At 42.0% G+C, this 13,615-nt stretch overlaps 1 protein-coding gene across 1 annotated transcript in view; it reads left to right on the top strand.

The window, feature by feature from the left end:
* Positions 1-13,615, top strand: part of LOC144287639 (uncharacterized) — a 53,928-nt gene that overhangs the window by 13,907 nt on the left and 26,406 nt on the right. Inside the window, exons 2-3 of the mRNA XM_077854816.1 lie at positions 4,393-4,661; positions 4,902-5,091. Coding sequence (XP_077710942.1) covers positions 4,393-4,661; positions 4,902-5,091 — 459 coding nt within the window. The remainder of the gene's footprint in view (positions 1-4,392; positions 4,662-4,901; positions 5,092-13,615) is intronic.

Below are 13,615 nucleotides of genomic sequence, written 5' to 3'. Positions count from 1 at the left end.
TAGAGCAGTTTCAGGTTGACAGCAAGATTGAGAGGGAGAGCCAAAGATTTCCCATATACCCTCTGCCACCACACATGTGGAGCCTCCTCTATTATCCACATCCATTTATTGTAATTGAACCTACATGGATACATCATCACACAAAGTCCATAGTTTACATTAAGAAGGTTCATTTTTAGTGTTTTATATTCTATAGCTTTTGACAAATGGATAATGACATATAACCATCATTATAGTATCATAGAAAGTAGTGTCACTGACCTAAAAATCCTGTGTGCTCCACATATTCATCCCTCCCTCCCTCCAAATTCTTGGCAACTGCTGGTCTTTTTGCTCTCTCTATGGTTTTGCTTTCCTTAGAATGTCATATAGTTGGAATTATACAGTAGATAGTCTTTTTAGATTGGTTTCTTCACTTAATAATATACATTTAAGTTTCCTCCATGTCTTTTCATAGCTTGATAGCTCATTTCTTTTTAGGGCTGAATAATATTCCCTTGTCTGGATGTACCACAGTTTATTTATCCATTTGCCTGTTCAACATGGTAATACTAGCTCCCAAAACACCACCTGGCACATGGTAGGTGTTCAGTACATGTCCCTTATCCTCATCATGCAACTATTCTTCCTGTGAATGGCATCACCTTCCAGTGAGTTGTCCAATCTCAGAGTATAAATGGACATCAAATTTCCAGGGATTTTGAGATTCTCTCACCTGTCTTTTCACTCCCACTTCTCAGATCTGCCTCTTGACTATTTCTTGAATTCATTCTTTCCTCTTCATCCCAAATGTTAATGATGTGACTCACTCTTCATCAACTTCTTCCCAAATATCACATTAGCCTCCTAACTTTTCTTTCTGAATTTTATGTATAATTTATGTTCCTAAAACACACACCTTATTACATCGATCTCTTGCTAAAAATATCCAGCAGATAAAAGTTTAAACCCATTTACATCTGTTCCCAGTTTCTCAAGATCTGATCCTTATAGTGGATATAGCTTCCTGTTCAGCTTCTTTTTTCCTAAACTTTCGCCTTCTACCCTGTGTTGTTCTGCATTATTTGGAGTACTTAAATCAATGTGTGGCATTTGTAAAATGCCAGCACACTTGTAAGAATCCTAAACTGCTCCCTGCTTTCTTGGAAGTTTCTCCCTGATTTACTCTTGCTGTTTTTGAAGTAATCCATTTAATTCCTTTATCAATCCCCTTTTTAGGAAATGAATTTCACATGAATCACAGAAGAAAATGTGGTGCTTTTGAAACCTGGGATTGATGATGTTGGCTTTTTATTACTGCAGATAGCAGCTGAGTGGTTATTTCATTAGGTCACATGCTAGAAGTTAAAATCCCTGTCTATAAACTCATGGAAGCTTTGTGGCTCTACATAATTGTACAAGGAAGGACTCTAGATTTTGCAGTGGAATAGGAGCAAATATTTGGAGACTGGACTGACCAGTCCTTTAAATGGTTCTCTGCTTTAAAGCACTTGTATCATTCACCTTTCATTTTTACAACACTCATTATCCTGATGTCAGATTTTCATTTTTGTTTAAGGAAGCAGAAAAAAACTTCTTGAAAAAAATATTTAAAATGTCTGGAGAAATGGAATTCCTTCTGTGAAAAGAAGAAAGAGTGCGTTTTTCAGATTCCGTGAGCACCTGCTTTGCTTTGAACATTGTATGCTCTTTTTCTCTCTCACACACACATGCACACACACCTATTATTAAATCTAAGAAGGTTTGGAATAATGTTAAGAGCCAAATGTATGAGGTAATGCACAATGAAGGGAAGAATGTCAGTCTATCTTCTAAACAGGGTAATCTTTTTTTTTTTTTTTCTTTTTTTTCTGTAATAGTTGCAAAGCCTAGGAACTAAAGGATCTGATGTAATGAGATACAGCTGAGCTTTGGGAAATTTCATCAACCATTTGATTTCAAGTGATTTCATTCTGTCTTTAACTCGCGCATTGGGCTTTGATATTGAAATAGGAATAGAACATTGAATCAGATATTTTTCCTTCTAGTACTTGCCATTTCAAAGAACTTTACATTATTATTGCATCCCCAAGAAGCAAGTAGGATTAATATCCTTATAAAGTGCTTTGGTTTTCTATTGTTAGAGTATGAGAAATCCTAAAATGATAAATGACTTGGACATTAGCATAGAACAAATCAGGGCCAGAACAGTGTTTAACATTCAGATATATTAGTTTCCAGGATTATAGTCACTCAACTGATCTATTTTCCTCTTCAGTTTCCTGAGGTATTACACTTTGGGTTCTGAATGGTTGAAGTTAAAGTCTAGTGAAACTATCTCACCTGGAATGAGAAATTTTGAGTTCTAATCCTTATTACAATTCTTACTTTCCAATAATGCTAACATTTCTGGAATTCACTTCATAGTCTGTAAAATAAAACAATTAAATTGACAAAACAATTAATTTGACTAAAGTTAGGGGACTGTTTCAGATGATTTCCTAACCTCAGAGTTTTTAAAATCAATGTTGTTTATTCAGGTGGAAAAGAACATGCTCCAGAGATGGCACCTCCCATGAACATGAAATTGACAGAATGTTGATGTTTACTTTTTTCCCAACAACATTTTTTTTACTTAAGTAAGCAAAGCAGTGAATTCCTTTTACAAAGAAGATACAAAGCCACTGAATGGATTCCCTTTGCCTATATTTCTACTCCCCTGGTGCCAGGGGGTGGGGGGATGAGCAGAGGGAGAGAGAGAATCCCAAGCAGACTCCCCACTCAGAGCTGAGCTGGATGCGAGGCTCAATCTCACAACCCAGAGATCCTGAGCTGAAATCAAGAGTCGGACGCTTAACTGAGCCATCCAGACACCTTGAGAATTGATAAGAATCTTATGTTCATTCCTAATTGCTTAAAGAAAATTAAAATTCCAAGAACCATAGTCAGTATTTTACCCCATTTTCTTCAAGAGCCAAGTTCTTTAAACACATCAAATTCCAGCTGAATAGAAAAGCAACATCTTGTGTTGATAGCTGTCCTCTGTGGAAAACAAAGAACTAGAATCAATTTAACTATTGCTCTTTAGGAATCGTATCCTTGGGGAAGCCTTCCAGGATCCTTCTAGTTTGAGATAGTCCCCCCTACAGCACCTCATGCTGACTTCTGCTGGACTGGACACACTGTTTGGTAATCGTCTGTGAGTTTGTCTGTCTCTTCCACTGGTCTGACAGACCTGTAAGAACAGGAGTTGTGTCTTCATCTTTGCAGTCATCTGCCTAGTAGATATTTTGTCCATAACATGCATTTAATAAATGTTTATCCAAATAAAATAAAGGTGTGTTGAAACTAGTTTGGAAATTCCTGGAAAGATAATGCTTTATTTCCTTATTCTAACCACGTCTAACTTTTACTGTTTCTATTGAATATTTACTTTATGCAGGCATAGCATTTGTCATCTATTTACCTAGCATATTTGTATATAGTAGATATTTAATGTGTTGTTAATTGAATTACACTGGAATAGGTTCTTCAGATGTATTAAGGAATTGGAAATAGTCTAGATAGTTGAGGCTAGGCTATGTTGTAGTAACAAACAAGCCTGTAAATGTTAGTGACTTAACACACAAAGGTTTATTTCTCAGTCATGCAAAATGCACCACAGATCTGGAAATTCTGCAGACCAGTTCCTTTTCAAATGCTGACTCCAAGGTCGGGGCCTGTAACGCCTTGTAACTCTGCCATCTAAAACAGGAGGCTTCCAGGTCCCCATCACAGGAAAAGAGAGCCACGCACTGGTTCCCAAATACTTTGGTCTGGAACTGACACACCTTACTTCTGCTCACAGCCTTTTGGCCACAATTGAGTGACCTGCAAGAGGACAGAGAAATGCAGCAGAGAACAGCAGGAAATGCCTCTTCCATAGAGAGAGCGCAAAGGTGAATCCAGGGATCAATATCTACATTAAATTTTCAGTCTGATGTGTTCATTTAAGGGGCACCTGGGTGGCTCAGCGGTTGAGCATCTGCCTTTGGCCCAGGCCCTGATTCCCCGGGGGGCCGCGATCGAGTCCCACGTCGGGCTCTCTGCATGGAGCCAGCTTCTCCCTCTGCCTGTGTCTCTGCCTCTCTCTCTCTCTGTGTCTCTCATGAATAAGTAAATACAATCTAAAAAAAAAAAAAAAAGACAAATCAGGAAATTTGTTAATTATTATTTGAACAGGTAACACATTATTTCAAAAGAATTCATGACCTCAAGATCAGGGAGTTAGTTCATCCCCTCCCCTTTCTGTTTTACAGGAAGGGACACAGGGTGCAGTGGAATCAGGCGCTTGCAGGGGTCGGAGAGAGCGCGGGTCCTGAGGGGGCGGGCAGGGCGTGCAGCACCGCTGGGGACACAGCGACTGAGCATCAGGGGCGGGTCAGCAAAGGGTACGTTCGGCCACGAGGCACACGCGGCCCCAGCACGCGTCCCGGAGGAAACCGAATCTCGCGGGATCTCAGGAGTTCCCGTGGGACGAGAAAAACCTGGCTGCGCAGCGGAGTGGAAGGCGTTCCTCTCAGACTTGTCCCAAAGGCCTGTGGCTCAGGCCACTTCGCACGCAAACCCCAGTCCTCGTGGCCGCCTCGCTCCCTCACTCAGAGTCACGGTGCCGCGGTGCTTCTCCCCAGAGGCCGGGAAAGGTGAGTGGGAAAGGCGGCGGCCCACAGGCTGAGGGGGCAGCGACGCCGGAGGCAGGAGCTGGGGAGCGAACTGCGCATGCGCGGGCCGCAAATCTCTAGCCCCACGGGGTCTGGAAAGATGGCGGCTGTGCCGGCGGAGGGCGCGCAGCCCTGTGCTCCCCTGGGGCGCGGGGGCCTTCTTAGACTGCGGCAGCCCCAAAGCACCGCTCCACTGTGTCCTTCGTGTCACTTTTCCTCCAGGCAGCTGCGGGGGCGTCTAAAGTTCATCTCAGGAGACCATTGCTGCCTGTTCCTTGCACCTTTCCCCTGAACGTCGTGTGTCTCGGAGCCTTATCTCTGACGGAGCTCGGCTGTCAGCACCCGGTGATGGGGAAGATGGCGTCTTCACCCACTCCCCTTCATCGCTCCCGACTGAACAACGGAACTGTCGGTGAGAGGCGTTCCTCTGCCGTAGAAAAACAGGTATGTCCTTCCAGCTGGTCTTCTGGGGGGAGGGGCCCGGTGTGCTGATTCTCAGGTGTGTGCACTGTTGGCGGGAATGTGAGCAGGTGCAGCCACACTGGGGAACTGTGTGGAGGCTCCTCGAAGAGGTAAAAATAGATCTGCCCTGCGACCCAGCAATGCACTGCTGGGGATTTACCCCAAAGATACAGATTCAGTGAAACGGCAGGACACCTGCATCCCAGTGTTTACCGCAGCAATGTCCACAATAGCCAAATTGTGGAAGGAGCCTCGGTGTCCATCGAAAGATGAGTGGGTAAAGCAGCTGTGGTCTGTGTATACAATGGAATATTACTCACCATTAGAAATGACAAATACCCACCATTTGCTTCAACGTGCATAATACCCTCCTTCAACTGGAGGGTATTATGCTGAGTGAAGTAAGTCAATCGGAGAAGGACAAACATTATATGGTCTCATTCATTTGGGGAATATAAAAAATAGTGAAAGAGAATAAAGGGGGAAGGAGAGAAAATGAGTGGGAAATATCAGAAAGGGAGACAGAACATGACAGACTCCTAACTCTGGGAAAGGAACAAGGAGTAGTGGAAGGGGAGGGGGGTGGGGGGTTGGGGTGACTGGGTGATGGGCACCAAGGGGGCACATGATGGGGTGAGCACTGGGTTATATGCTGTATGTTGGCAAATTGAACTCCAATAAAAAAATACATACAAACAAAACAGGTATGAGTTACTCATTTTGTAAGGGGATACTTGGAAAGTCATGAGTATGCAATGTACAGCATGGTGATTATAGTCAATAATACCGTATGGCATATTTGAAAGTACCTAGGAGAGTGGGTCTTGAACGTTTTCATCATAAGGAAAAAAATTTGTGACTATGTGTGGTGATGGATGTTAACTGGACTTGCTGTAGTGATCATTTAGCAGTCTCTACAAGTATCGAATCATTGCATTGTGCACCTGAAAGTAATATAACGTTCCGTCAGTTATACCTCATTAAAAAGGGTATTATATGTTATAATTGATAGAATCCAATTGTCTAATTGTCAGTTAATTGCTTAATACTCCTTTAATTGATAGTATCTAAAGTAATAGTTTTAAAAAATGACTAAGCCAATGAAAGAGACAAATATCAGAATTTTACAGCCCAAAAGTTTTTCTTTAATGATAATATCAAGAAATCGGTAGCTGTTACTCCTACTAGTTCTGAGCCCCCTGATGAAGTCTCTGTCCAAGCAGAGATGTGTGACCTCTCTTCTGATTTCAAAGTCCAGGGACACTTAGGCGAATAGGGGCTTGCTCATCCATGGACAACTGTGGTCAGTATAACGTGGTCATTGCTTTTCATCTCAAGAAAGGTGACCTGCCTTCCTTTTTTGTACTTGAGAAAATTGCCGGTGAAAACATCTAATAGCAGCTTTAACTTTCTCATTAAAGTGCTGAGAAGTGAGCTTCCTCAACTCTTGAGTAGAGATATTAAAATTGAAAGCACACAAAAAGCTCTTATGATAGAGTGTAAGATATGAAGACTAAAGTAATTCCTAAGCTCTTTTTAGTTGTATCTTATATCAATTGTCAGATAGACCTGGAGTAGCCTAAGCTTTCATATACCATGCTTTTATACAGACAGGTTCCTAAATCTATATGTGCTCAGTTAAAGGAAACATTGTAGCATAGCAAATGGCCAAGAAAGTACCCTCTGCTTGTTTCTTTTGTGTTGTCAGGGTTCCTAAGACATCATGGGAAAGGGCAGGTGTTCATCCAGATATTGAATTTCCAGGAACATAGGGCTGAACTACATTTCTCAGGTCCCAGAATCTCAGTGGGGTCATGGCAGTGAAATGGGAGCAGTGATGGCAGGGGAGAAAGGGTGTGCCTTTTCCATTGCTCTTTCTCCCCTTTGTACTGCAGTCAGTGAAGGAGGTGGCAGATGAAGCAGTCTGAGTTCTTGAGTCACCTTGTGGAGGAGCTGCAGGCAGAGAGTCTCCAGCTCCCTGTCAGACTCTGATGTTAATGAGAAATAAACTTCGGATGTGTTAAGATTGAGATTTCAGGGCTAATTGATCACAGTGTAGTACAGGATGTATGTATGTCGGAATGCAGATGTACAAAATTCAGGAGATGTAAAAGGCCTGACAATCTCTTTTGCCAGAAGCAAACAGTATTCCTAGATTCTTATATATCTTTCAGAGATAAATTATGTGCTAATAACAAAAACAGTATAGTTATGGTAATGGTAGCAAACAGTAAGAGCTTGACGTAACCATTGCCCCTAAAAGTTATTCTTTATTTATTTATTTTTTATTTTTTAAAGATTTTCTTTATTTATTCATGAGAGAGACACAGAGGCAGAGACACAGGCGGAGGGAGAAGCAGGCTCCATGTAGGGAGCCCGATGCGGGACTTGATCTGGGACTCCAGGATCACACCCTGAGCCAAAGGCAGATGCTCAACCGATGAGCCACCCAGGCATCCCAAAAGATATTCTTTTTTTTTTTTAAATAATAAATTTATTTTTAATTGGTGTTCAGTTTGCCAACATACAGAATAACACCCAGTGCTCATCCCGTCAAGTGCCTCCCTCAGTGCCTGTCACCCATTCACCCCCACCAGCTGCCCTCCTCCCCTTCCACCACCCCTAGTTCGTTTCCCGAGTTAGGAGTCTTCATGTTCTGCCTCCCTTTCTGATATTTCCTACCCATTTCTTCTCCCTTCCCTTCTATTTCCTTTCACTATTATTTATATTCCCCAAATGAATGAGACCATATAATGTTTGTCCTTCTCCGATTGACTTATTTCACTCAGCATAATACCCTCCAGTTCCATCCACGTTGAAACAAATGGTGGGTATTTGTCATTTCTAATGGCTGAGTAATATTCCATTGTATACATAAACCACATCTTCTTTATCCACTCATCTTTCGATGGACACTGAGGCTCCTTCCATAGTTTGGCTATTGTGGCCATTGCTGCTAGAAACATCGGGGTGCAGGTGTCCGGCGTTTCATTGCATCTGTATCTTTGGGGTAAATCCCCAGCAGTGCAATTGCTAAATCGTAGGGCAGGTCTATTTTTAACTCTTTGAGGAACCTCCACACAGTTTTCCAGAGTGGCTGCACCAGTTCACATTCCCACCAACAGTGTAAGAGGGTTTCCTTTTCTCCGCATCCTCTCCAACATTTGTGGTTTCCTGCCTTGTTAATTTTTTCCATTCTCACTGGTGTGAGGTGGTATCTCATTGTGGTTTTGATTTGTATTTCCCTGATGGCAAGTGATGCAGAGCATTTTCACATATGCTTGTTGGCCATGTCTATGTCTTCCTCTGTGAGATTTCTGTTCATGTCTTTTGCCCATTTCATGATTGGATTGTTTGTTTCTTTGGTGTTGAGTTTAATAAGTTCTTTATAGATCTTGGAAATTAGCCCTTTATCTGATACGTCATTTGCAAATATCTTCTCCCATTCTGTAGGTTGTCTTTTAGTTTTGTTGACTGTATCCTTTGCTGTGCAAAAGCTTCTTATCTTGATGAAGTCCCAATAGTTCATTTTTGCTTTTGTTTCTTTTGCCTTCGTGGATGTATCTTGCAAGAAGTTACTGTGGCCGAGTTCAAAAAGGGTGTTGCCTGTGTTCTCCTCTAGGATTTTGATGGAATCTTGTCTCACATTTAGATCTTTTATCCATTTTGAGTTTATCTTTGTGGATGGTGCAAGAGACTGTTTTTTTTCTTTTTTTTTTTTTTTAAATGCCCATTTGCTGGGTACTTTCTTTCTCCTTATCTTGAAAAATAATAAAAAATAAACACACGGGAAAAAAAATCTCAAAAAAAGGAAAGGAATAAAACTCTAAGAAGACGAGAGATGGGAGGCAGGAGAAGCCTGACTGCGGCGGGGGGCATCTGCCTCACGCTCCTCAGCCTCCTCCCTCCTTGGCCCTTCGGTGGGGCTCCCGACACCCTGCGGGTGGGTCCATGAGAAGAGGTGCATGTGGATGTCCATTCTTCTGCATGTGGATGTCCAATTTTCCCAGCACCATTTATTGAAGAGACTGTCTTCCAGTGGATAGTCTTTCCTCCTTTGTCGAATATTAGTTGACCATGAAGTTCAGGGTCCACTTCTGGATTCTCTATTCTGTTCCATTGATCTATGTGTCTGTTTTTGTGCCAGTACCACACTGTCTTGATGACCACAGCTTTGTAGTACAACCTGAAATCTGGCATTGTGATGCCCACAGCTATGGTTTTCTTTTTTAAAATTCCCCTGGCTATTCGGGGTCTTTTCTGATTCCACACAAATCTTAAAATAATTTGTACTAACTCTCCGAAGAAAGTCCATGGTATTTTGATAGGGATTGCATTAAATGTATAAATTGTCCTGGGTAACATTGACATTTTCACAATATTAATTCTGCCAATCCATGAGCATGGAATATTTTTCCATCTCTTTGTGTCTTCCTCAATTTCTTTCAGAAGTGTTTTATAGTTTTTAGGGTATAGATCCTTTACCTCTTTGGTGAGGTTTATTCCTAGTATCTTATGCTTTTGGGTGCAATTGTAAATGGGATTGACTCCTTAATTTCTCTTTCTTCAGTCTCATTGTTAGTGTATAGAAATGCCACTGACTTCTGGGCATTGATTTTGTATCCTACCACGCTGCCAAATTGCTGTATGAGTTCTAGCAATCTTGGCGTGGAGTCTTTTGGGTTTTCTATGTAGAGTATCATGTCATCGGCGAAGAGGGAGAGTTTGACTTCTTCTTTGCCAATTTGAATGCCTCTGATGTCTTTTTGTTGTCTGATTGCTGAGGCTAGGACTTCCAGTACTATGTTCAATAGCAGTGGTGAGTTTGGACATCCGTGTCTTGTTCCTGATCTTAGGGGAAAGGCTCCCAGTGCTGTCCCATTGAGAATATTTGCTGTGGGCTTTTCGTAGATGGCTTTTAAGATGTTGAGGAGTGTTCCCTCTATCCTTACACTCTGAAGAGTTTTCATCAGGAATGGATGCTGTATTTTGTCAAATGCTTTCTCTGCATCTATTGAGAGGATCATATGGTTCTTGGTTCTTCTCTTGCTGATATGATGAATCACATTGATTGTTTTACGGGTGTTGAACCAGCCTTGTGTCCGGGAATAAATCCTACTTGGTCATGGTGAATAATTTTCTTAACGTACTGTTGGATCCTATTGGCTAGTATCTTGTTGAGAATTTTTGCATCCATGTTCATCAGGGATATTGGTCTATAATTTACCTTTTTGGTGGAGTCTTTGTCTGGTTTTGGAATTAAGGTGATGCTGGCCTCATAGAACGAATTTGGAAGTACTCCATCTTTTTCTATCTTTCCAAACAGCTTTAGGAGAATAGGTATGGTTTCTTCTTTAAACGTTTGATAGAATTCCCCAGGGAAGCCATGTGGCCCTGGACTTTGTGTCTTGGGAGGTTTTTGATGACTGCTTCAATTTCTTCCCTGGTTATTGGCCTGTTCAGGTTTTCTATTTCTTCCTGTTCCAGTTTTGGTAGTTTGTGGCTTTCCAGGAATGCGTCCATTTCTTCTAGATTGCCTAATTTATTGGCGTATAGCTGTTCATAATATGTTTTTAAAATCGTTTGTATTTCCTTGGTGTTGGTAGTGATCTCTCTCATTCATGATTTTATTAATTTGAGTCTCCTCTCTCTTCTTTTTAATAAGGCTGGCTAATGGTTTATCTATCTTATTAATTCTTTCAAAGAACCAACTCCTGGTTTTGTTGATCTATTCCACAGTTCTTGTCTCGATTTCGTTGAGTTCTGCTCGAATCTTTATTAACTCTCTTCTTCTGCTGGGTGTAGGATCTATTTGCTGTTTTTTCTCTAGCTCCTTTATGTGTAAGGTTAGATTCTGTATTTGAGTTCTTTCCAGTTTTTGGATGGATGCTTGTATTGCGATGTATTTACCCCTCAGGACTGCTTTTGCTGTATCCCAAAGATTTTGAACGGTTGTATCTTCATTCTCATTAGTTTCCATGAATCTTTTTAATTCTTCCTTAATTTCCTGCTTGACCCTTTCATCTTTTAGCAAGATGGTCCTTAACCTCCACATGTTTGAGGTCCTTCCAAAACTTCTTATTGTGATTTAGTTCTAATTTCAAGGCATTATGGCCTGAGAATACCCAGGGGATGATCCCAATCTTTTGGTATCGGTTCAGACCCGATTTGTGACCCAGTATCTGGTCTATTCTGGAGAAAGTTCCATGTGCACTTGAGAAGAATGTATATTCAGTTGAGTTTGGTTGTAAAGTTCTCTAGATATCTGTGAAATCCATCTGGTCCAGTGTATCATTTAAAGCTCTCGTTTCTTTGGAGATGTTGTGTTTAGAAGACCTATCGAGTGTAGAAAGCACTAGATTGAAGTCACCAAGTATAAGTGTATTATTATCTAAGTATGTCTTAATTTTGGTTATTAATTGATTGATATATTTGGCAGCTCCCACATTCGGGGCATATATATTGAGGATTGTTAATTCCTCTTGTTGGATAGATCCTTTGAGTATGAGATAGTGTCCCTCTTCATCTCTCACTACAGTCTTCGGGGTAAATTTTCGTTTGTCTGATATAAGGATGGCTACCCCTGCTTTCTTTTGAGGACCATTCGAATGGTAAATGGTTCTCCAACCTTTTATTTTCAGGCTGTAGGTGTCCTTCTGTCTAAAATGAGTCTCTTGTAGACAGCAAATAGATGGGTCCTGCTTTTTTATCCAGTCTGAAACCCTGCGCCTTTTGATGGGGTCATTAAGCCCGTTCACGTTCAGAGTTACTATTGAGAGATATGAGTTTAGTGTCATCATGATATCTATTCAGTCCTTGTTTTTGTGGATTGTTCCATTGAGCTTCTTCTTAAAGGGGAATTTTGAGAGTCCCCCTTAAAATTTCTTGCAGAGCTGGTTTGGAGGTCACATATTCTTTCAGTTGCTGCCTGTCTTGGAAGCTCTTTATCTCTCCTTCCATTCTTAATGAGAGCCTTGCTGGATAAAGTATTCTTGGTTGCATGTTTTTCTCATTTAGGACCCTGAATATATCCTGCCAGCCCTTTCTGGCCTGCCAGGTCTCTGTGGAGAGGTCTGCTGTTACCCTAATACTCCTCCCCATAAAAGTCAGGGATTTCTTGTCTCTTGCTGCTTTAAGGATCTTCTCTTTATCTTTGGAATTTGCAAGCTTCACTATTAAATGTCGAGGTGTTGAACGGTTTTTATTGATTTTAGGGGGGGATCTCTCTATTTCCTGGATCTGAATGCCTGTTTCCCTTCCCAGATTAGGAAAGTTTTCAGCTATGATTTGTTCAAATACATATTCTGGCCCTCTGTCCCTTTCGGCGCCCTTGGGACCCCAATTAAATGTAGGTTTTTCTTCCTCAGGCTGTCGTTTATTTCCCTTAATCTATCCTCATGGTCTTTTAATTGTCTCTTTTTTCCTCAGTTTCCCTCTTTGCCATCAACTTGTCTTCTAGGTCACTCACTTGTTCTTCCACCTCATTAACCCTCGTCGTTAGGACTTCTAGTTTGGATTGCATCTCATTCAATTGATTTTTAATTTCTGCCTGATTGGATCTAAATTCTGCAGTCATGAAGTCTCTTGAGTCCTGTATGCTTTTTTCTAGAGCCACCAGAAGCTTTATAATAGTGCTTCTGAATTGGCTTTCTGACATTGAATTGTAATCCAAATTTTGTAACTCTGTGGGAGAGAGGACTGTTTCTGATTCTTTCTTTTGAGGTGAGTTTTTCCTTCTAGTCCTTTGGCTCAGTGCAGAGTGGCCAAAAACAGGTTGTGTTGAGAAAAGGAGAAAAAGAAGAGAAAGAAGGAAAGAAAAGAAAAAAAGGAAGAAAAAAAAAGAAAGAAAGGAAAAAAAGGGGTGGGGGAAGCAAACAGAAAGCAAAAAGCAAAAAACAAAACCAAACAAAACAAAACAAGGGGAGTATCCTCTGATTCTGTATACTGTAAGTCCCTTGACTTCCCCTGGAACTTTCCAGTTCTGCTTAGTCAACAATCTGTTTTTCCCCTGTCGTCTAGCTGGTCTTTTGGGGGAGGAGCCTGTTGTGCTGATTTTCAGGTGTTAGCACTTGGGGGAGCTGCTCTGCCCCCTGCCTGGTGCAGGGCTCAGTGAGTGATGTTTATCCTGTTTATCTGGTGAGGCCCCTGTGAGGCTCATTGGGGGTTTGTACCCCGTGAGGCCCCAGGAGGAACAACCACAGTGGCGGCAGCCAGCTCTGCAGCCCTAGAGTCAGCTCCCGCAGTAACTAGGGAGCTCTCAGTCTGCAGGGACCTGGAGGCTCCGGGGCGGGGCCGCTGATCTGCTCAGCTTGGGGCAGGAGCGTCCTTGCTGTCCTGGGCCCTCCTGGCCTCTGCCTGTCCTGGGGGGAGGCCAGATCCTGGGCTGTGTTCTGCCCTGTGCTCCTGGGCCTGCGCTGTTGGATTCCCGCTCCCAGAGGCGCAGCCCCCTCCCCGCAGAGCCTCCGCCTGAGCCC

The sequence above is a fragment of the Canis aureus genome, chromosome 17, assembly GCF_053574225.1.
Source record: "Canis aureus isolate CA01 chromosome 17, VMU_Caureus_v.1.0, whole genome shotgun sequence".
In the NCBI taxonomy this organism is placed as follows: Eukaryota; Metazoa; Chordata; class Mammalia; order Carnivora; family Canidae; genus Canis; species Canis aureus.
Note: the sequence above shows the minus strand (reverse complement) of the source record. Positions and strands in the feature narration are given on the sequence as shown.